The following is a 22,068-nucleotide window of genomic DNA, read 5'->3' on the forward strand; positions in this document are numbered from 1 at the left end:
TAGGGGCGCCGGGGGACGTACTTTGACGCAGCGTTCTTCTCTCTGGGTGGACGGGAGTTAGAGTCTATGCGCAGGCGCGCTGTGGAGGGAAGGGGCCTTCCCGCCGAATCTTGCAGCTGCGCAGTTGGTGTTATTGTGACTGTCGGGCCGGGGCCCCGGATGTTGTGGCTGCCGGGGGGAGATGGCGGAGGCTGAGGGGGTGGCCGTGGCCCCAGGCCCAGCTTCGGGGCAGACTTTCAGGGGCCGCCGCAGTATGTCAGGCTCCTGGGAGCGTGACCAGCAGGTTGAGGCGGCGCAGCGGGCCCTGGTGGAGGTGCTGGGGCCTTACGAGCCTCTGCTGAGCCGTGTGCAGGCAGCCCTGGTGTGGGAGCGGCCAGCCAGGAGCGCCCTGTGGTGCCTGGGGCTGAACGCGGCTTTCTGGTGAGAGAACTGGATCCTCGGAAACCCTCCGAGGCGCGAATTCGTCAGGTTTCTCTAAGGCTCTCTCTCTCGCCCCCCTTATTTTCTTCGCTGCACTGGCTCCTTCCTGTACCTGCCTAATTTTGCCTCACCTCCTTCCACTCGTTCCCGCCTGCGGCTTTGGCACCGCAGTTCTCCCCAGGGCCTTCCAGTTGTTTCCCGTGCTTTACCTGCTCCCGCACCCTCGCCCCGCACATCTGGCAGGAGCTTCTAGTAACATCTTGAGCCGCTCGCAGTGAGCGAGGGCGCCTCATTTTAGCCAGGGGAAGCTGCGTCCCGTTAAAGCCATCACCTCCCTTCTCTTGTCTGCTCAACAGTGGTTTGAAGACTGTCTCCAGAGATTTTAGTAATTATTATTGGGGTAGATGTGTGCGGCGTGAGATCTTCAAAAGGTATACATAGGTGTGATAAGAAAACAAACTTGAACGATCTGAATTATCATGTTAGATAGATATCCTTTCGCCCACTCGGGAAGTTTGCGAAGTCTCAGCGTCCGAGAGCCTCCATAGCTGCAACTTGAAAGAAAATTGTAAACTTTTAAAGAACAGTTATGAAATAGTGATTGTGAGATTTCACCCGTTTCAAAGTCACGTATGACGGCAAGTCCTCCCTGTTCCAGGGAATTAGAGAGGCATCCTTAGCCACGGTTTATAGCCAGGGAAATTGAGGGTGTCTAATAGTGTGTGTTTTCCTGAGCTGGAAAAGTGGGGCTACAAGTATGCTTTAAGAATCTGTCTGTGTCATGCTCTGTGAGAATGGAACTGCTGCTTCTCTGAGTTGTCATCACCTAAAGTGGACTTAGGTCTTCATAAGATCTGCCAAGCAGAGTTTGGATTTATTAATAACTAGGGAAGTATTATTGATCAAATTCCAAGGGAACTGAAGTGTAGGGTGGCGTCTACAGCTGAGTTGAAGTAAAGCTGTTCTGGATAAGTCTGAAACAGAACAAAGTGTGAGTTTCCAAAACAAAATTGTTTTTGCTAAAAACAGATTTCCTCTTGAAATTCTTGGTTTTAAAACCAAAACATTTATTATCCTTTGTATGAAAGAAGACTTTCAGTGAGCTGGAGCAAAACGAATAATTCCAAGTTCATTGACAGGAAGACACACTGGTGCTTATTACGTTAATCCTCTCACAGTTTGAAGGAGACTCAGGTTAGAGGTGTCACAGCAGTTGTTGCTTCTAGAGTCTTGAGCAAACTTGATGAGAAACTTCTACAGCATTCTTCATTCATTCATTCATTCATTTATTTATTTTTAAATTATTTTGTGTCCCTCATGACTTTTTTAAAGAGGGTTCTTTTTTTAAAAAATTAATTAAATTAATTTATTTTTGGCTGCTTTGGGTCTTCGTTGCTGGGCGTGGGCGTTCTCTAGTTGTGGCGAGCGGGGGCTACTCTTCGTTGTGGTGTGCGGGCTTCTCATTGCGGTGGCTTCTCTTGTTGTGGAGCACGGTCTCTTGGCACGTGGGCTCAGTAGTTGTGGCTCATGGGCTCTAGAGCACAGGCTCAGTAGTTGTGGTGCACGGGCTTAGTTGCTCCGCGGCATGTGGGATCTTCCCGGACCAGGGCTCAAACCCATGTCCCCTGCACTGGCAAGCGGATTCTTAACCACTGCGCCACAAGGGAAGTCCCTCATTTATTTTTGATAGTGCTTCTTCCTTGATCCCCACGTACCTACTTCTCTCCTTGGCTGTCTGTCAAAAACCTTAACTGTAGCACCTCATTCTGGAGCATTTTCCAAAATGCCCTTTTCTTCTTTTCCTCTCACCTCCCTGTCCCAACCTCTAACCCCAGACCATTTAGTCAGAACTTCATTTCCTACATTGGGTTTGTACTCCTAGGAAAAAAGTTGATCATAAACCAGTTTGTATCAGAGTGTGACTGATATATAAAAACTTTATCAGGATTTAAATGAATCCTGATAAACCAAGGGTTTATTAATGCAAATAGATCAGTAGCATGTATGTTGTTATTTTTGAGGAGAGGGCTTTCCACATCCCCCTTGCCTGAGAGAGTTTTCAAAGTAGAATGTGGGGTTGAGGTCTGCATATAAGGAGCCGCTCTGACAGAGACACATCTTTAAATGTTAGTTGTCTTTAATTTACTGGCTCCCAATAGTATTTACTTAAGTTTACTAATATGCTGTGTTTAGAATCTCACTCAGATCCCCTTTTCCTACTCTGAGTCTCTTAAAGCATCAGTGTGATTGGTCTTTATCTCTGGCATTTCCTGGTAGCTTGCCTGTTGTGTATCCAGAATGCAGTTACTCCTGTTACATTCCCATCAGGCTCTAAGTAGCTGAGGGAGAGGTGTAGCAAAATGAGGGTGTGACTCTTGAGAATGAAAGAGCAATTGGGTATGCCATTTTTGAAGAGGACTCATACCTGTGAAGGGTACAAAATGACTGACCCCAGAGGCTAGGGTAGTTTTAGCATTGGAGTTCACAGGATTGTTTGTTTTAGGAAATGAACTTCCTTGGAAGGTAGGGTGAGGTTCAAAATAAAAGTTAGACTTCACATTCCAGTAGCATCAAATTGAATATGGGTGTTGACGTTTTGCTTAGGAATGTCGAAGAGTAACTGCTTTGTTCTCACTTTATTTAAAAAAGCAATTTAGGAAACACAGGTGGATCCGTTAGCTCAGGTCAGAGAAAAATCAAATCTGAAACATTTTACTTTTCTTTCATTATTTGTTTTGAATAATGATACGTCATTAACTGAGGTGTTTTATACACTTTGAGGTATTAAAAGACTGGATAGGAATACAAACAAATCATCAGAATTCAGGTAGGTAGCTCTTAACTTTCAGTGTTCTGTCTTCTCATTTGAGGTTTTTCCGTACCTGTGAATGTGCCCTCTTACATATTAATAAAAAAACAACATAAAAGATAGGGATAGATGTGGATGCCTTGCTCCTATAGTATTTCAAGGCTTTCACTCTTATTTTCAGGTTCCAGAAAAATTATAGTGATCACATTAGAAATCTTCCAGCCTATATTGCTTCTGGTCACTTATATGTTATTTTCCCTAGTGTAATAACAGAAATGTCAGGCCTTCCTTATCAGTAGCCTATATTTTCATTAGCCTCAGCACCACCTGTAAATGAATGATTTGGGGGAAGAATATGAGTCAGCAAGAGTCTATCGTGACAGGATCAGAAAAGAAGAGTTTCAGTAACTTTTTAGTTTGACTCATAAGATGAGGGGAGGACAAAGGAGCCCTGGAAACGTGTGTGAACTCTGAGCCCTCGCACCGCCTCCTGTGAAGTACATATGGTTCAAGGAGGGCTAGATGACTGCTAGCTCCTTTTCAGTTTTTAGCATTCTGTGATTCTAGATGGTCTTTAAATTAGGAATATTGATTTAGAGCAATCCACAAGCTGGTTTTTTGTGAAGATCTCTGTTGGGATCTGCTTTTACAGTCACTAGTCTGAGTTAACCAATCCCCCCCATCCCCCCAAATAAAAAAAAAATGACCGGAGAAGTGATTAAAGGTATACCGCAATGCTGATCTAAAAGGTTAGAATTTGAGGGACTTCCCTGGTGGTCCAGTGGTTAAGACTCAGTGCTCCCAATGCAGGGGGCCAGGGTTTGATCCCTGGTCAGCGAACTACATCCCGCATGCCGCAACTAAGAGCCTACATGCTGCAACTAAAAGATCCCGCATGCAGCAACTAAAGATCCTGTGTGCCGCAACTAAGACCGGATGCAGCCAAATAAATAAATAAGTAAATATATTTTTTAAAAAGGTTAGAATTTGAGTAAAAAGTAATAGTGAGAGATAGGAGATGGAAGGGAGGGCCTATTTAAGTGGAAACATTTGTTCTGTGAAAAAAAAAAATCTACACGTCAAATTTCAGATGAAATCTATTGAGCAAGTGTTTCTGATGATAGTTTTTGGAGGGTTCTTGTTGCTTTTGATAGCAGGGAAGACTCCCAGAGATGCCTTGGCTTACTTTTTTTTTTTTTTTGCCTCTCTTTTGCCATCAGTTTTTATCTGTTCTGATTATAAGGTTGGGTGCTTTCTTTTTTTTTTTTTTTTTGAATTTTATTTTATTTATTTTTTTATAGGTTGGGTGCTTTCTGTCCATTAACATAAGGTAGGTCATTTGCAGCTAGCTGGTTTCATTTCTGGTTTTGTGCAAGCAACAACTATCACTACATGATATTGGTTGGGTTAATTTTTTTTCGTTCTAATTTACCAGTGACTGGCTCATTAACCAGACAGCCACAAGTGCTGTACAATAATGGGCTTTCTGTCCCTATAGGATGGGATGCTTTGTTCTGAAGTGCCACTGAGAGAAGCTTACTCCATAATAACAAAGGAGCCCAGAAATATTATCTTCTTTGATTGAAAATAGACTTGGGATCTTTCTTTTGTTTATGATTATGGCAAACTTTAATTTACCTGTACTAATGATGAGGCTCCATGGTATATTTGACCTCAAAAAAATTGTTTATTTTTGAAATTTCTCATGATTTTTCTGGACACCAGATTGTTTTTCCAAGGAGTATTCTATTTAGACTGGTAATTAATTGGATTTTAGCCCATAATAAAGGGGATGGACAGTTTATAAAAAGACAAAAAAAACCAAATAGTAATAAATCAATGGATATATACATTTTTATGTATTAGTAATAAAAAATTCTAATATAAGTGGCAGTGAGTTACTAATTTCTGCCTATTAGGTTTTTAAAAATGATAGTATTTAATTCTGGGCACAATATGGAAAAACTGGTTTATGGTTGATAGGAACATAAATTCAACAGCCTTTCTGGAAAGTAATTTAGCAACACGTATTAAGATACTTAAAAAGTTATTACCTTTTCAGGGGCTGGGAGAAATGGGGAGTGATTGCTAATGGGCATGGGTTTCTTTTTGGGGTGATGAAAATGTTCTAAATTAGGTAATGGTGATAGTCACACAACTCTGAATATACTAAAAAACATTGAATTAGTTTAAAAGGATATATTTTATGGTATGCAAACTGTATCTCAGTAATACTGTTACAAAAAAAAAAGTTAATGCTTTTTGACCTAGTACTTCCATTTAAAGTGGTTAATCATAAATAAGGTCAAAGATTTATGCTCAGTGATATGTAGTTCAGCTTTACTTTATTACATCAAAAATTGGAAACATCTCAGTTCAATTAGGGAAAGGTTTAAATAACTAATTGTAGGGACTTCCCTGGTGGCGCAGTGGTTAAGAATCCTCCTGCCAATGCAGGAGACAGAGGTTTGAGCCCTGGTCTGGGAAGATCCAACATGCCGCGGAGCAACTAAGCCCGTGTGCCACCACTACTGAGCCTGCGCTCTAGAGCTCACGAGCCACAACTACTGAGCCCGCGTGCCACAACTACTGAAGCCTGCACGCCTATAGCCTGTGCTCCACCACAAGAGAAGCCACTGCAATGAGAAGCCCACGTACCGCAACAAAGAGTAGCCCCTGCTCACTGCAACTAGAGAAAGCCTGCGTGCAGCAAGGAAGACCCAGTGCAGCCAAAACAAAAAACAAAAAACACCCCACCTAATTGTATCTGTGTATGATGTAATCATTTTCAAGTTGTGGACGCTTTTTCTGGTGATGAAGGAAAACATGCCTATGTATTTTTAAATGAAGGAGGAGGCTTTTAAACCAGATATTCTATATACTTCCATGGAGTTTTTATATTTGAATATTTTTTTAAATGAAGAACCTCTGTTGCCATTTTAGGGTATGTGTGTAAATAATAGGTTATTTTTTAAACTTTTTACTATGGAAAATTAAAAACATATATATAAGCAGACAGAATAATAGTATGTATTACAATTGTACCCAGCTTTAAAATTTTTCAATTCATGGCCAATTTTGTGTCTTCTATACCCCAGTTCTTTTCCGCCTCCTCCTTTCTTGTTTTGAGGGAAATCCTAGACGTCATGTCATTTAATCTCTTAAGTATTTCAGTATGTGACCCTGAAAAATAAAGATTTTTTAAAAAATCACTACCATTATCACATGTAAAAAATTAATGGTTCCAGTCAGTGTTCAAATTTTCTCATAAATGTCACTTTGTTTTTTAAACAGTTCTTTGGGGTTTGCATCCAAATGAAGTTCACATATTGTGACCGATTGTTCTGTTTTTTTTGTTTTTTTTTTTTGTTTTTTTTAATTTATTTTTTACAGATGAATGAAATGGATGGCTAAATGGGTTTTTATTTATTTATTTATTTATTTTTGGCTGTGCTGGGTCTTTGTTTCTTTGCGAGGGCTTTCTCTAGTTGTGGCGAGCCGGGGCCACTCTTCATCGCGGTGCGCAGGCCTCTTACTATCGTGGCCTCTCTTTTTGTGGAGCACAGGCTCCAGACGCGCAGGCTCAGTAGTTGTGGCTCACGGGCCCAGTTGCTCCGCGGCATGTGGGATCTTCCCAGACCAGGGCTCGAACCTGTGTCCCCTGCATTGGCAGGCAGATTCTCAACCACTGCGCCACCAGGGAAGCCCCGATTGTTCTGTTTTTAACATCTCTTTTACTCCGTTGGTTCCCTTTCAGTCTTTTCCTCTTTGCAATTTATTTGTTGAAGAAACCAGTTTGTCCTGTAAAGTGTCCTACAGATTGAATTTTGCTGATTGCATCCCTGTGGCATAACACGTTCCCCTGTGCTCCTCTGTGTATTTCCTGTAAATTGGTAGCTAAATCTAGAGTCTTGATCAGATTTAGTTTCAAAAAAAAATTTTTTTTGGCAAGACTGTTTCATACTGGTGATAGTGTACTAATTTTATTTTTATTTTCTTCCTTAATTAGTAATTATACTTTCTAAAATTTCTCCTGTAAACATGCTTGCCTTTAGAAATATGAAAAAAATAAATATCTTTAAGGAAAAATCTATTGTGAGCCTACAATGGGTAGAAGGAGTAATGGGCTATGGGCAGTAACCAAATTAAATAATTCACATGTGAATATCCAGAGTTGACTGCATTTATAGTTATTTTTGCTAAATTGGAAAGTTCTCATGCTGATTATAGTTGCTGAAAAATGTTTTGCATGTTGTCTTATCAAACTTGTACACTGTTATATCTGCATGTGAATTTTTTGGCCTGTATGAATAGAGATTGCAGGACTAAACTAATCCAGAGGAATCCTCCCTTATTTTTCCTCATTCCTTACCTATACCAATCTCACAAGTACTTTATCTTCAATGTTGTCTTGTCCTTGTACATAGTTGCAGAGTTTTTTTTACAGGTAGGCTTCCAAGTTACCTCCATAAAATAAAAGTGTAATGTGACTTCAGTATATCCCAAACACATGAATCTGAGATTGATATTTCCTTTTTGTTTAAGAATTTAGTATTGAGGGCTGAAGGAAAGGAGCACACACTTATCCATATTCTTTTATATTTGATAGACCCCCTAAGGGAATTAATAATGTTTGATATTAATTGTCTAGTTACCTTGGAGAGGTAACTCTAGTGGTTTGAGGTGGTCTTTCCATTAATTAAGATTTTATCTATATGGAAGAAGCTATTTTTCCAAGAATTGTTATTTTACACCACACAGAAAAACTCTTCTTCCTCTTAAGTTTCTGCATTGGCTTGTTCAAGGAAAGGTTATCTTATATCTGGCTCTAAAATTGAATTATGGACCAGGATTAATCTGGTTCAAGAAGATGCTCACAGTTTCAGCCTTCATGATCCAGAAAATACACCCTTTGTAAAACTCTTTGCTGATTCACCTTTATCTGCAGGATAAAATCCAGTACCCTTTGTCATGAAAGGCCCTTCATGATCTGACTTCTGCCTCTCTCCCCATACTCATCCCCTCCCTCTGTTCTTTAAGTTTCAGTTCTATCATACTACTTGTAGTTCCCTAATACGTCATTTCAGCTGGCTCTTCTTCCTATCTGAATGTCCTCTCTTTCCCTGCACCCTTTTGCCCTGTTGTCTTACCATTAATCTTTCAAATCCCAGCTTAGATGTCCTCTTTGTTATCGTTAACTTGTCATGCTATATTACAAACACGTACTGACATAAATACACTTGAGAGTATGGTCCATGTTTTACTCTTTTCTGTAATTGGCCTACTTACCACAAGGCCTCAGCATATAATAGGCAATTAATGAATGTTTGAACTGAGTTGAAGCATAGGTGGGGGCTCTAACTGGTTACTAAAATAGTCCAGCTCTTGGAGAAACAGTATTTTTATTGCCATCATCTCTGGAAAACTGACCTTTCTTAGGAGAGCTTAGTATCCTTTCCCTACCCCAATTTATATTTGTGTTAGTAATCATGATTTGGGAAGTAGAGGTTGCAGACAGTCTGGTTTGCCTCCGCAGAGAGCCCTTTCAAGTACTCCAGAGAAAACAGTCGTGCCACATCCTGCTGCTGGGACATGGAAGCAGCAGCACTGGGGAGCAAGATGCTCTCGAGCCCTTCTCCTTGGCCTTGTTAAATTTCCTTGTTTGTTGGGATGATGAACTGGCGTTGGAGAGAAGATTAATGGCCTGGGGCAGCTCTAGAGGCTTAAATCTATTAAACTGCTTTCATTCTGTAATCTCATATAATTACAATATCCTTTAAGTGATGGAGTGGAAATATTGGAATAGGGTTGTCATTGATGACTGGATTTCTAAGTTCTTGGTTTCTTCCATCCCTCATTCTTTGTATAGTTTAAAAAATTATGTGACATAGATTCATGTTTATTGAAAACAGTGCAGAAACGTCTACAGACCAAAATTAAAGTTCCTCTGACAATTCCTGCTTGCATATACGTATTCACAGATACAGATAAAGCTTTTTTTTTTTTAATGTAAGGATTATACTCTTAGTATGGTGTTCTGTGAATATGTCATTAGGTCATGTGTTGAGAGAAGAAGTCATTTATAACCAACTCTTGGTCATCCTTACTCTTGTTTGATCAGTTGCTGTGATGATAACAACACTTCTACATTGTAAAGCTGAATAGGACATACATTAGGCATATATTAGGTGCCTTGTATTTTCTTGTCCTTTTAGCAAGATCAACTATGATTTTTTTTTCTTTTTTTTTTAATTTTGTTAGTTGTTTTCTTGCTGCTTTTCTAGTTCTCTGTTCCTTTTTTTTAATAAATAAATTAATTTGTTTATTTATTTATTTATTTATGGCGGTGTTGGGTCTTTGTTGCTGTGCCTGGGCTCTCTTTAGTTGCGGTGAGCGGGGGCTACTCTTCGTTGTGGTGCGCGGGCTTCTCGGTGTCGTGGCTTCTCTTGTTGTGGAGCGTGGGCTCTAGGCACGCAGGCTTCAGTAGTTGTGGCACGTGGGCTCAGTAGTGGTGGCGCACGCTTATTAGTTCCTCCGCAGCATGTGGGATCTTCCCAGGCCAGGGCTCGAACCTGTGTCCCCTGTATTGGCAGGCAGATTCTTAACCACTGTGCCACCAGGGAAGCCCAACTATGCTATTTTTATAAGTGATTAAGTATGTTGTTTCTAATACCTACAAATAATCTTTCATGATTTGTTATTTTTTTTAAAATATTTATTTATTTATTTGTCTGCATTGGGTCTTAGTTGCGGCATGCGGGATCTTCATTGAGGCCTGCGGGGTCTTTCATTGCAGCGTGTGGGTTTCTCTCTAGTTGTGGCATGTGGGTTTTTCTCTCTCTAGTTGAGGCGCGCAAGGTTAGCAGTTGTGGCACGCAGGCTTAGTTGCCCCCGCGGCAAGAGGGATCTTAGTTCATCCCGCGGCAAGGGGGATATTAGTTCCCCGACCAGGGATCGAACCTGCGTCCCCTGCATTGGAAGGCAGATTCTTTACCACTGGACCACCAGGAAAGTCTCCTGATTTGTTATTGTTAACATCACATATAGATGAGGAAACTGAGGCTTAAAGAGGTCAAGCTAATTTATTCAAGGTCATCAACTCAGAGTGGCTGTTCAGAGAAATAAACTCAAGTCAGTCTAAAAGCCATGCCTCACTGCCCTGCTGAACTGCCTCTTGTGATGCATTTGGCTTCCCTCAAGATCTTAGAACAGTGTTTCTCAAACCATCTGCAGTGAAGGACTAGTGTTGTCATTTTCCCCAGTCTATTTCTGAGCAATACTTTTGTAAAATACAATATAAATGAGTTACTAGATAAGTTTAAAATGCATACAAAATACAAGCCCAAATATACCCTTAGATTCAAAATTACTTGGTCAAATTGCTATAAAAATTTCTAAATTCTTGGGCTTCCCTGGTGGCGCAGTGGTTGAGAATCTGCCTGCTAATGCAGGGGACACGGGTTCGAGCCCTGGTCTGGGAAGATCCCACATGCCGCGGAGCAGCTGGGCCCGTGAGCCACAATTACTGAGCCTGCGCGTCTGGAGCCTGTGCTCCGCAACAAGAGAGGCCGCGATAGTGAGAGGCCCGCGCACCGCGATGAAGAGTGGTCCCCACTTGCCACAACTGGAGAAAGCCCTCGCACAGAAACGAAGACCCAACACAGCCAAAAATAAATAAATAAATAAATTTAAAAAAAAAATTTCTAAATTCTTACTTTCAATTTCTATACTTACTTCCTCACAGTCTGGTAACGTCACTGGACTACAGAGACTCTACAGGGCGTTGCCCTAGAGGCTTTAGAGTTGGATCATAGAAAGACTCATAAAAACTAGCTTTTTTTGAAAAAATTTTTTTATTGTGAAAGATTTTAAATATATAGAGGTAGAGAGAATAGCATAAATAATCTCAAGTACTCATCATCCAGCTTCAGCAATTATCAACTCATAGTCAATCTTGTTTCCTCTTCTTTCACACCCTTTCCCTTGCCAAACTATTGTTTTGACACAAATCCCAGATATCATTTCATTCATAAATATTTTAGTATGTATTTCTAAAAGATAGGGACTCTTTAAAAGCATAACTTCCATAACATCATAGCCCCAAAATTACAATAATTCCTTAATATCTTCAGATGTACTGTCAGTGTTCAGATTTCCCAGATTTTTTTGTAAATTATCTCTTTATGGTTGATGCCTTCTAGTAAGAACTAGCTCTTCCTTTATTCTCTTAATGGGATACATTACAACTGTTGAGTTTTTGTATGTTGAACCACCCTTGCATTCCTGGAGTAAATCCCAGGAATTGGTCGTGGGTGTGTAGTCCTTTTAATATGCTGTTGAATTCATTTTGATAATATTTTATTGAGGATTTTTGCATCTATATTCACAGGTATCAATATACTTTAGTTTTCTTGTAGTGTTTTTGTCTGGCTTTGGTATCACAGTAATGTTGCCCTCATTAAATAAATCAAGAAATGTTCTCTCTTTTTCAATTTTTTGGGAAGAGTTTGAGAAGGGTTGGTGTTAATTCTGGAGAACTGGCTTTTAGATGTAGCTTCAGTGCTCACTTTCTGTGTGACCTTGACCAACTCATTTTACTTTTTTGAGCCTTAGTTTCTTCTTCTGTAAAAGGATATCTCATTGAATTAGGTGCTCTTTAGTGCATGTCTGTCAGTTTGTTGCCCTGAACCAGGGTCTAATTTGGTAGAAAGATGTTTGCTTTCATCAAAACAGCTTGGTCAGTACAAGAATGAATTTTGGGAATTCCCTGGCAGTCCAGTGGTTAGGATTCTGCGTTTTTCCCTGCTGAGGGCCCAGGTTCAATCCCTGGTCAGGGAACTAAGATCCCACAAGCCGTGCAGTGTGACAAAAACAAAAAAAATGAATTTCTCCTTGAAATTAATAGAATCACAGGCTTGAAAGTTGAAATGGGCTTTAAGAGGTTATTTGGTGTAGTCCTCTGCCTTTACAGAAGCAAATTATTATCTCTGCACCATAGGTAAAATAGCTGAAGTCCAGAAAGTTTAAGTGATTTTTCTCAAGGTGTATAACACTTAAGTCTGTTTACCACAGGACCAGTGGTGCACATATGGTCTTTTCTGAAATTAGCTTAATTGGATAATGATCTTCTGTTCTTCCTTCTCTTTAGGTTCTTTGCCCTGACATCCCTTCGTCTTGTGTTTTTACTTGCATTCAGCTCAATGATCATTGTGTGTATAGATCAATGGAAGAGCAAAATCTGGCCTGAAATAAAAGGTAAGTCTGGTAGCATTTAGAACAATCTGAACCGGAAATGGCTTTTCTGTCATTTTTACCTTTAGTTTTAGGGGGTTTTGGGAGAGTATGTGGAGCTGGGAATATCTTTTGAAGTCTGAATTATTTGCTTTAGAAGACGTTTGAAGGGCTAGTGCCCCATCTGTAGTTCCTTAGAGCTGAGTTCGGTCCTTCTCATTGTTTATTAAGCTTAGGAAATCTTTATCCGCCACGTGAGATATTCTTGCCCTCATAATTGGCCTGAGGAATAAATAGTCCTCAAGTTGTTAAAAAATAATTCTCCTCACTGGGTACTACATCATTACCAAGACAGTATCAATTTGCCTCTGAGGAATTTCTTTTAAATTGTTTATTTGCAAAGCACTAAGTTAGGTATTATGACTTAGATAAAGTCCTCTAAGATATGGTTCCTTTTATCCAAGATGATACATACGTAAACATAAGAAAAGTTACAGAACAGCACCAGAGATGTCGCAGTGCAGCATGTGATCAGTATGTTTGTCATGTATTTTGGCCCTAGCTCAAGCCTTGACTGAAACAAAAGATTTGGACAGGTAGAGAGATAAGTGTGTTTCTGTGGGGGTCAGAGGCTTGATTAGTCTGAGGAACCAGAAGCTGCAAAGCATCTCCTGAGGGCAGGGAACTGATCATTTTCACGGGAGTGGAGAGGTCATTACAGGGAGTGCTAGGAAATAAAGTATGTTGGGATTAGATTTTATAAGGGCCTTTAAGTTAGGCTTAGAAGTTTAGACTTTATCCTATAGATAGTGGGTGGTCCTTGATGATTCTTTTATTAGAGCTATATGCTGAGATGATATTAAAGATTAATTTGAAAGCATTTTACCCGACCACATGGAAAGAGAAAAGGACGAAGAAGGGAGACTGTGGCTGTATCTGTGTGAGAAGTAGTCAGAGAGGTGTCAGTGGAAACAAACGATGGATGGCTTGGAGAGCTGTGAAGAAGGAAGACCTGTCAAACTGATAAATAGAGGTTAGGAGAGTAAGGGATAACAGCAGCTTTGGGATTTCAAAGCTAGGAGAGTAGCAGTGGCATTACAGTTAGATGTAGGCAACGTCAGGCAGGGCAGTTGGTTTGGGTGGGGAGTGAGAGAGAGGAAAATTGATGTAGGTCGGACATGGTAATTTTGAAGGTTTGGCAGAATATTCAAACCAGAGTATACAGCTTTTAAATACATTCCCATCCTATTTTGCAGAGACTTCAAGGAATCAGGTAGTTCACCCACCTGTCTTATGGCTAGTGAATGTCAAAAGACTTTACATCATTGATTGTAGTTAATGGGTCTCTTTTTAAAGAGAATAGGCAGATTTCTAGAGTTGAAGTAGTCATATAATGCCTTCGTAACCTGGCACACATTGATACACGCAACCCAGACACACTTGAGGGGTGGGATGGACCTTTTTTTGTGTGCACCTTGGCTCTCAACTGTAGTAATTAGAAGGGGCCCTGATGCTCCATTTGGATCCCCACCCCATCCCACCAGAGAAAAGAGCAGGCATCAGCCACCATTCCCTTGTCTGCAGCTCCCTAACTCTGGCAGTATAACATGGTGTCTCCTTTTTATTGTCTGTTACTGTTTTCTTTTCCCCAAACCTATTAAAACTTGAGCTATCAGACCAACAGCCTAACATTTTCATGTTTAAGTTTTCCTTACGAACTAATGCTGGTGTTTGTTTTAATATTGTAGTGCCAAGACCCGACGCATTAGACAATGAGAGGTATGGAACACTAATTAAATCCCTTTTTGTTGCTCTGATTGATTCTCTTGTTGTAATATTCTGGTTATAGGTTGTTAACTCCATGTTCTAGATACAAAGTATAAGCTGAGAACCTAGTCTGTTGCAAATAATCATTTTAACAAATCCTCAAGTTCAGGAAGGAATATGTTAAGATGGCTAGTGTCCTCTGATATTTACAAAAGATGTTTCTGAGAAAGAAGCATTACAGTGCCCCATAACCTGACATAACCAAGTAATTGGCTGCATTATTCAGCTCTAGTGTGAAAACTTAGAGGCAACTTACTTCATTTGTCTCCTGGCTTTTATACCAGGTCATTTAGTGTTTTCTGTAACCTCTGGCTGTTTAAAGTTCCTGGTCAGAAAACACATTGGTTCCTGGCATCAGCAAGCCAAAGATTCCCCTTGTGGCTTACAGCTCCTGCTTTCATTTCTCAGTTCATTCATCTCATATATTTGACCCAAAGAATTTTCTTTGCCGTGGTTTATTTTGGTTTTGCTTTGTTTTCTCTCTGAGGGGCACATCCTTAGCCTCTCCCCTCTGCAGCAGTGGTATAAGACTGTGCTTTACTTTTTTCCCTGGATTGCAATCACAGTGAATTGCAATGGTCTGAGCCCAGGAAAGATGTTTTTAAGCACAAAGGGCCTTGGAGCTGGTGGCAGGTTTACACACGTGGATTGGGCTGCTTGCTCATAGGGTGGAGTTGTCAGAACAAGTTTGCCCTCCTAGTCCTTAAATTCCAGTTTCAACCTGGTGAGCCAAGAAGAAAGTCATGCTTCACCTCCAGAGCAACTAGGACTAGACACTTCCCAGCCCCTGTTTAAACCCGGAAGGATTGGCTGCCTTCACAGTGTGATGTGGGGGGAACCTTCAACACCCTCCTTTCACAGCTCCCCCTTCTCTCTCCCATAGCTGGGGCTTTGTGCACCCTCGGTTGCTCAGCGTGCCCGAGCTCTGCTACCACGTAGCTGAAGTCTGGGTTAGTGGGACCATTTTCATAAGGAACCTTTTGCTTTTCAAAAAGCAAAACCCAGGCAAGGTAAGACTCTTCCCTTTTTCACTCTCATTTCTGGCTCTCAGTTCAGTTCATGCTAAACTGAAACAGCCCTTTTACTACCTACCCTCCTTCAAGAAAGAAAAGACCATGGTGTTTGTATAGACAAGGGAAGTTGTAGGAAGGGGCTTCTGACTAAGACTAAGGCAAGAGCTTGATGATTCCTTCTTTGAGTGCTTGCCACTTAGATTAGGCCATCTTCCTGCCCCAAGATGGGAAAGAAAGCTTGCTTGTGTGCATTCTGTGTCATTAAACATGTGGTAGGTGGTTGAGTTTTTTATTTTATTTTACTTTGACTTAAAAAGCCCACCACCAACACTTGTTTTCAGAGAGAACTTTTGGCTGAGTCCTATTCAAACCAGTTTGCCAGCATGAAAGGTGCAGCCCTGTGGGGTTAGCCATGTGAGAAGAGTTTGAATAGAAGTGGACATCCTCCCTTTCCTCCCAAACAGAATCACCACTGGATGCAACAGTAGCTAGGTACATGTCATTCTGACATGTCCATGCTTTACTCAGAGGTCATAAAGAATCATTTCTATCACATCTCCATCTTACCCGCCCCCCATGCCCAACCCAGTCCCCTGCCATATAGCAGAAGCTTAATACTGTTTCCTGACACCCCCAGTTCTGCTTGCTGAGCTGTGGGATACTGACCTTTTTGGCTGTCTTGGGCCGCTACATCCCTGGGCTCCTGCTCTCCTACTTAATTCGTAAGTATGGTATATACCTCCCCCACAAGCTTACCCTACTCATAGCTTTTCCAGCCATAGCTAACTATGGGTTTAGGGAGAGGACTTTTATATTTTGGTTCTCCAGGAACTGACCTTTGTATATTTTCATGTTCTGTTTAGTGTCATGAAAATATCTTTCTTCTTACCTGTATCAGGCTCCCCACATATAAAGTCCTTTTCTTACCAAGTCAGCTTTAAAAACTGATGAGGGTCCACTAACATATATTGTATTACCAGCTATAAAGGACTGTCTGTCCCTATTTCAGGAGGGAATTTTTAGAGTCAGTGTATTGTATAACAGTAGAACATAACACTTAGGGGATCCTCTACTAGGTTCTGTTTACCCTGGAGCACTTTTTTTCCCCCTGGAGCACAGTTCTGTACATTTAGTTGCTTCATATTGGCATGAACTCTGTCTGCTTGAGACTGGAAGAACTGAGTAGTGATGGCCCTGGCCATTATATATCAGAAGCTCACATGATTTGTTGTGTATTTGCTGAGGCATTGTTACCATTTGGCCTTATTTATGGCTCAGCAACACCCATATGCAAGTGACAGCACTGCCTGGTTCTGCCCTCGATGTGTCAGCAGCGTACTCTGCTATGCGCAGCCCTGTAGGTGAATGCAGAAGTCTCTGCCCTCCGGAACCTTCACATCCGTGAAGATGACCAGCAGAATTAGAATTTATTGTGTTCAAGCCCTAAGGACACGATAGCAGAGGGACAGTCAGGACTGTGTCATGCAGCCCTTTCTCCATTCTGCCACTCTTTCCCACTCCTCTCAGTTGTCACCGTCATGATGTGGCCCCTTGCTGTGTACCACCGACTGTGGGATCGAGTGTGTGTACGGCTGAAGCCAGCTCTGCAGCGGCTGGACTTCAGTGTCCGTGGTTACATGATGTCCAAGCAGAGAGAGAGACAATGTAAGTGTCAAGGGGAAGCTTCCTTCCACTTGGGCAATTTGGGGAGGAGAAGGAGAAGCCCGTAGGTCTGACATAATAGGTCCTTGAACATGGAGAAGTGGGATGTGGTTGGTGTGTAGGGGGTTGGTGGTAAAAGTGACATTCTATTCCAGGGAAATCTATGCAGGCTTACTAGTTTTTCCCGTTTGGAATTCTAGACGCTCCCATTTTAAACGAATACGAGAAAAGTTCTCCCAAGTCAACTAAAAGACAGACAGTGAAGATATTCCCAGTGTTAGCTTCTTTTTATGAAGCACGTCCCATGTGCTGGCTGCTCTGCATACGTTGTCTTATTTAACGTTTATAACAACCTTGAGAAGAGGGTGGTATTATCTTTTTCTGGTTGAGGAAACTGAAGCTCACAGTTAGTAAATGGCAGAGCAGGTCTTTCAAACTCCTAAGCTGGGCCTCCATTCAGTACTGAAAGCTGCCTTCCCAAAGTGATTTAAAACTGGCTTCAGAAGCCAGAAGTGTACTAGCTCAGGATCCTCCAACACACGAGTGACAGTCGTGCGAACTTTTCCCTCTCTTCTGTGGTATGGTCAGGTTGGGTTTTCATTAAGCCCTGGCCTTCTAAGAGCCCTGCACGTGGGCACCAAGGCCCAGCTCCCCCTGACGCAGCCAGTTGAATAGTACCAGTCCTCAAAAGGCTGATTCAGCCCAGGTGGGGCATCGCCCTTTGCCCTCTCTGTGACAGTGTCCGCTTTACACACTGACATCTGGTCTGTCCCTAGCTGATCCTGAGAGTTGTTGACAAGCCTGGTAGTTGATCATCTGACCAGAAAAAGAAGGGAGGGATGTTGGAAGAGAGATCTTTCTCCTGTGTTATCAGCTTACCTTGCCACTTAGGCTCAGCAGCTCCTCCCTCAGGCATTGTTATGTAGGCTTAGGGGGTTCATTCTCGTGTTCTGATTTTATGCCTTTGAAATCCAAAGGGGGCAGGGGTTTCCCCTCAAGGGAAGGTGTCAAGGCATTTTTGCTCTTTCCACATAGTGCGCCGCAGAGGTCTACACCCAGAACGTGCTGGGGACAACCACAGTGACAGTGAAGAGGAGCTTGCTGCCTTCTGTCCTCAGGTATCTTGGGTGTGGGAGCTGCATCACTGGCCAGTTTTTTTTTAGCTCCTTTTTAACCATCTGGCACTCATGTTTAGACAGTAACCAGGTTTTCAAGCTCCCTGTGGGCTCTCCAGGGACCCAGCTTCTTGCCCTTTTCCAAGGACCTCACTGCCCCAAGAGCAGTGAGGAGAGAAGCTAGTTTTTATATTGGGACTTTGTATGTAGAATCTCAGTTTGAGCCTGGTGACCAGCACACCCTCTTCCATGCCTCCTTTTAACCCCTGCCATCATGGCAGAACTTCTGCAACTGGTGTGATCATTTTTTAAACAGCCCAGCTCGCCTTAGGTCAGGCAATGTGTGTATCCTCCTGGCCACCTGTGAAAAGTATTCTCTGGATCAATTATTTGCTTAAGAGTAAGTGGCTGGTTGACACCCAAGACTGCTTTCCTTCCTGTGCTCAAGACTGATGAAAAAGGGTGTTTTCTCTAGGGGAGCAGCCTAAAAGGGGGGTCAAGATTTTGACTCAAGTCCCCATGCATGCCTGGCTACACTGTTGGCCTTAGGGTAGCCTTTAGGGCCAGCTCACTGGTGAAGCTGTAACTGGGGAACTGCGCTTGTTTCTAACGGCACCATCTCTTCAGGCGTGTTGGTCTTTTCTTTTCCTAAGCTGGATGATTCTACTGTTGCCAGGGAATTGGCCATCACAGACTCTGAGCACTCGGATGCTGAGGTCTCCTGTACAGACAACGGCACATTCAATCTTTCACGGGGCCAGACACCTCTAACAGAAGGCTCTGAAGGTAGAGGAACCTTGGACCCAAGTTGATATTGGCCCTGACTGTTGCCTCTCAGCTTCCCGGGCAGCGGGGATACTGCCCCTGCTTTTCCTGTTTTCTGAGCTGTGGATCAGGTGGCAGAGCAGCTTTAGGGGTATGGCTCCAGCCAGATGGCACTGCTGCTGTCCTAGAAATCCTCAGTCCCTTAGTAGCCTGATTCTAGGCTTATGGGGGACATAGCAGAGGAAGAAAGGGGGAGCTCTCTGGCCAGTAGAGGTCACAGCAGTCTATAAGTGGAGGGGGAAAGCTGACCAGTGCCAGAAATCCAGGGTGGAAACATCTGGTTACTTGGAGATGACTTGGTGGGGCTGGGTCACAGGAAGGCCAGGCAGTTGCCATGTCTCAGACACTCCTCTGTTCTCCCAGACCTAGATGGTCACAGTGATCCAGAGGAATCCTTTGCCAGAGACCTTCCAGACTTTCCTTCCATTAATGTGGATCCTGCTGGCCTGGATGATGAGGACGATACCAGCATCGGGATGCCCACCTTGATGTACCGTTCCCCACCAGGGGCCGAGGAGCCTCAGGGCCCCCCGGCCAGCCGGGACGAGGCTGCACTGCCGGAGCTTTTGCTTGGCGCCCTGCCTGCAGGATCCAACCTCACCAGCAACCTTGCTAGCCTGGTCTCCCAGGGCATGATCCAGCTGGCCCTGTCAGGGGCCTCCCAGCCAGGCCCTGCTGGCCTACCTCCCCGGAGAGCCACAAGAGGTGTCCTCCGGGCCCCCAGTTCAGACCTGGACACTGATGCTGAGGGGGATGACTTTGAACTTCTGGACCAGTCGGAGCTGAATCAGCTGGACCCTGCCAGTTCCAGGAGCCACTGAGGCAGAGACTCCCCTTGGGGGTCGTTGTGGTTTAGGTTTTTTTTTCTTCCCCATTCCACATAAGGTGAAGGGGCAAGGGAAGAACCCAGGTCCCAGCCCCTGAATTATATATGTATGCTCAGTGGCCTGGCAGATGCTCAGAGGCCTGATGAGAGAGGATACTCACTCCTCTGCTACCAGCTGGACACTGATTTCTGAGCTCAAGTCACTGAAGTGAGAGTGTGCTCCCCTGAGGGACACTTCTCTCCATCAGGATGGTGGTATTTTTGGGGAACAAAGTAGTCAGGGGTATTGGTTCCCTTTTGAGGGGATGCTGCTGTGTGCTTCTAAGTATGGGTGCTCAGAAGCCCTCAGTGATAGATCCGTTCCTTCCTTCCTCCCTTTATCATCTCCCGAGAGCTCCAAGTCAGGCAGCTGGGAGAGTTACACTGTCATCTTCCTCTTTTGCTAAGCCATGCTTTGATTTACCTTTTTCTAAGCAAGCTTGTCCTTTGGTTCTGCAGAGCAGGCCTGTTCCCTCTGCCCCAGCCCATCCTCATTTCTTGAGGCCTAACCTCCAGTGCTCCAAAATATTGCTTGTGAAATTTAAGAATGTGAACATGAGGTGGGGGTGGGCCTCTTCTACATTACTTTGGGCCATGGGGTCAGCTGGCTGGGAGGGTGAGTGCCTCTATATCTCATGGTCTCACTGAATCTTTTGGAGCTGCCTGGTTATTTTTGGTGCTGCTAACCCCTGGCTCCATTTGCCCATCAGCCTGAGCAGTGAGCAAAGCAATCAATACCATACCATACCCGTTTCCATGTTCCTGTTCCTTCCCCTGCTCCTCCTTTGGAGAAGCAATAATCCCACATGGGCGATGTCAGAGTAGCACTTTACAAATGGCTCAGTGGCATTCATCCCAGGAGCCACCAGCTCTTCTTGCACCAGCTATTCTTACTCCTTGTTCAGCTCCTTTAATAATTTTGTTTTCAACTCCTTCCCAGTTTGGCAGGGCTTCTTTTAAGGATGAACCCAGTTAGCAAGAATGTGTCTATAATCAGCAGAGACCCCTGTAAGGGGTATCTGTTCTACTGCCCCTAATAAAATCACGTGAGACAAAAATTAAAAAAGGTCATTAGTTCTCAACCTGTGCCTCCCCAATCAGAGCTCAAGCTGAACTCTTCTGTCCTCTTTCCCTCTGCATTAACCCTTTGCTGATCCTCAGGGACCACTCCCCCAACACCCCTATACCTGGGTGAGGGATGTTGGACAGAGCCTATTTTCACGTGCTGCAGGTGGGAGTGTGCTAACATGTTTGCTCTTGGTTGATGGACAGGATAGAGGCCAGGGAGTGAAAATAGTCAACGGTGAGAAGGGAGAAGAGCTAGGTGTCTGATTCATAGTCACTTCCCTTTGTGGAAGGTTAGGGTAATGGCCTCTCCCCACTTTAGTGTTCTCAAACAGACTTTGGAGACCTTCTCTCTTCCCAGAGCCCAGATGTCTTACAAGTGAGCTCTGATGTGGAAAAAAGCAGGAGGTGTGGGAAAGGAGTGGGACTTTGTGTGTTTGCATGAGCGTGTTTAGCTTCGGGCCTTGGGAATTGGCAAGAGGGAGGGAAGGAAGGAGAGCAAAATCTTTGGAAGGTGTTTCTTGTACCTGCGGATCCTGCTCTGAATCTCCTTAGTCCTCCACTGTGAATTGGGTTGGGGATGAGGGAGGGAGGGGTGCTGGGGAATAAATCTTGTATGAGAACCATCTTTAAGAGACTGATGTTGAATGGTGCCTTATCCTTGATAGGTCTTGTTAATCTGAGATGATATTAATTTGAGGAGGTGATAGCCTCAAAAGAGGAAGCCCATGTGCGAGGGACCCACCTGCCCATCCCTGTTTTTCCTTCTGTGATGGCCAGAACAATCACCATGGTGGGAGGCTACTTCCCCTCTCCAGGAGACCCCAGATGTGAGCATAACTGGCACTCTTGGCTGGCATCTCTAGCCTGCAGTTCCGTCATTTCTAATTCTGAATATTGTCCCCTAAACGTGTGAAGACAAGCACAGGTTTCAAAGGCTAATGAGATTTTAGGTAATAGAAGCTTTAAAAAGTAGCACCATGCCCCTCTGGATTGTTTGAGCCTGCAACTCAACAGCTGCTCTTTGGCCTTCAGCTGACCTCAGAAACTAGAAATACTTATTTCAGGCTTTGTCCCATTGGCCGATGTGGGCAGGATTGGAAAGCACCTGCCAGGTGTTGCCATAAGATTATCTCGGCCAAGAGGAAACTTTTACAAGCATTGTGGCTTAAGAGCAGCCCCCTCCCAACCCTACCTTCAACCACAGCATGTGCTGAGCGCCCCCTGTGTGCGAAG

At 43.3% G+C, this 22,068-nt stretch overlaps 1 protein-coding gene across 2 annotated transcripts; it reads left to right on the forward strand.

The window, feature by feature from the left end:
* Positions 1–115: 115 nt before the first annotated feature.
* On the forward strand, positions 116–21,436 carry RETREG3 (reticulophagy regulator family member 3). Of its 2 annotated transcripts, none has more exons than XM_007177698.2 (9): positions 116–420; positions 12,378–12,484; positions 14,209–14,239; positions 15,171–15,297; positions 15,938–16,022; positions 16,828–16,965; positions 17,998–18,080; positions 18,731–18,863; positions 19,266–21,436. In XM_007177698.2, exons 1-9 carry the CDS (start codon positions 182–184, stop codon positions 19,721–19,723), a joined length of 1,401 nt encoding a protein of 466 aa, XP_007177760.1. In that variant the 5' UTR covers positions 116–181; the 3' UTR covers positions 19,724–21,436. The 2 variants fall into 2 exon arrangements, with proteins under 2 accessions (XP_007177760.1, XP_057392265.1); XM_057536282.1 differs by lacking the exon at positions 116–420 and adding an exon at positions 4,536–4,559.
* Positions 21,437–22,068: the final 632 nt, after the last annotated feature.

This window comes from Balaenoptera acutorostrata, chromosome 20, assembly GCF_949987535.1.
Source record: "Balaenoptera acutorostrata chromosome 20, mBalAcu1.1, whole genome shotgun sequence".
Classification (NCBI taxonomy): Eukaryota; Metazoa; Chordata; class Mammalia; order Artiodactyla; family Balaenopteridae; genus Balaenoptera; species Balaenoptera acutorostrata.

Excerpts from the sequence above, each read along its gene's own strand:
- RETREG3 (XM_007177698.2), top strand. The coding sequence starts at position 182 with ATGGCGGAGGCTGAGGGGGTGGCCGTGGCCCCAGGCCCAGCTTCGGGG. Across the intron at positions 18,081-18,730 it reads TTGCTGCCTTCTGTCCTCAG|CTGGATGATTCTACTGTTGC; the intron begins GTATCTTGGGTG and ends TCTTTTCCTAAG. Across the intron at positions 18,864-19,265 it reads TCTAACAGAAGGCTCTGAAG|ACCTAGATGGTCACAGTGAT; the intron begins GTAGAGGAACCT and ends CTGTTCTCCCAG.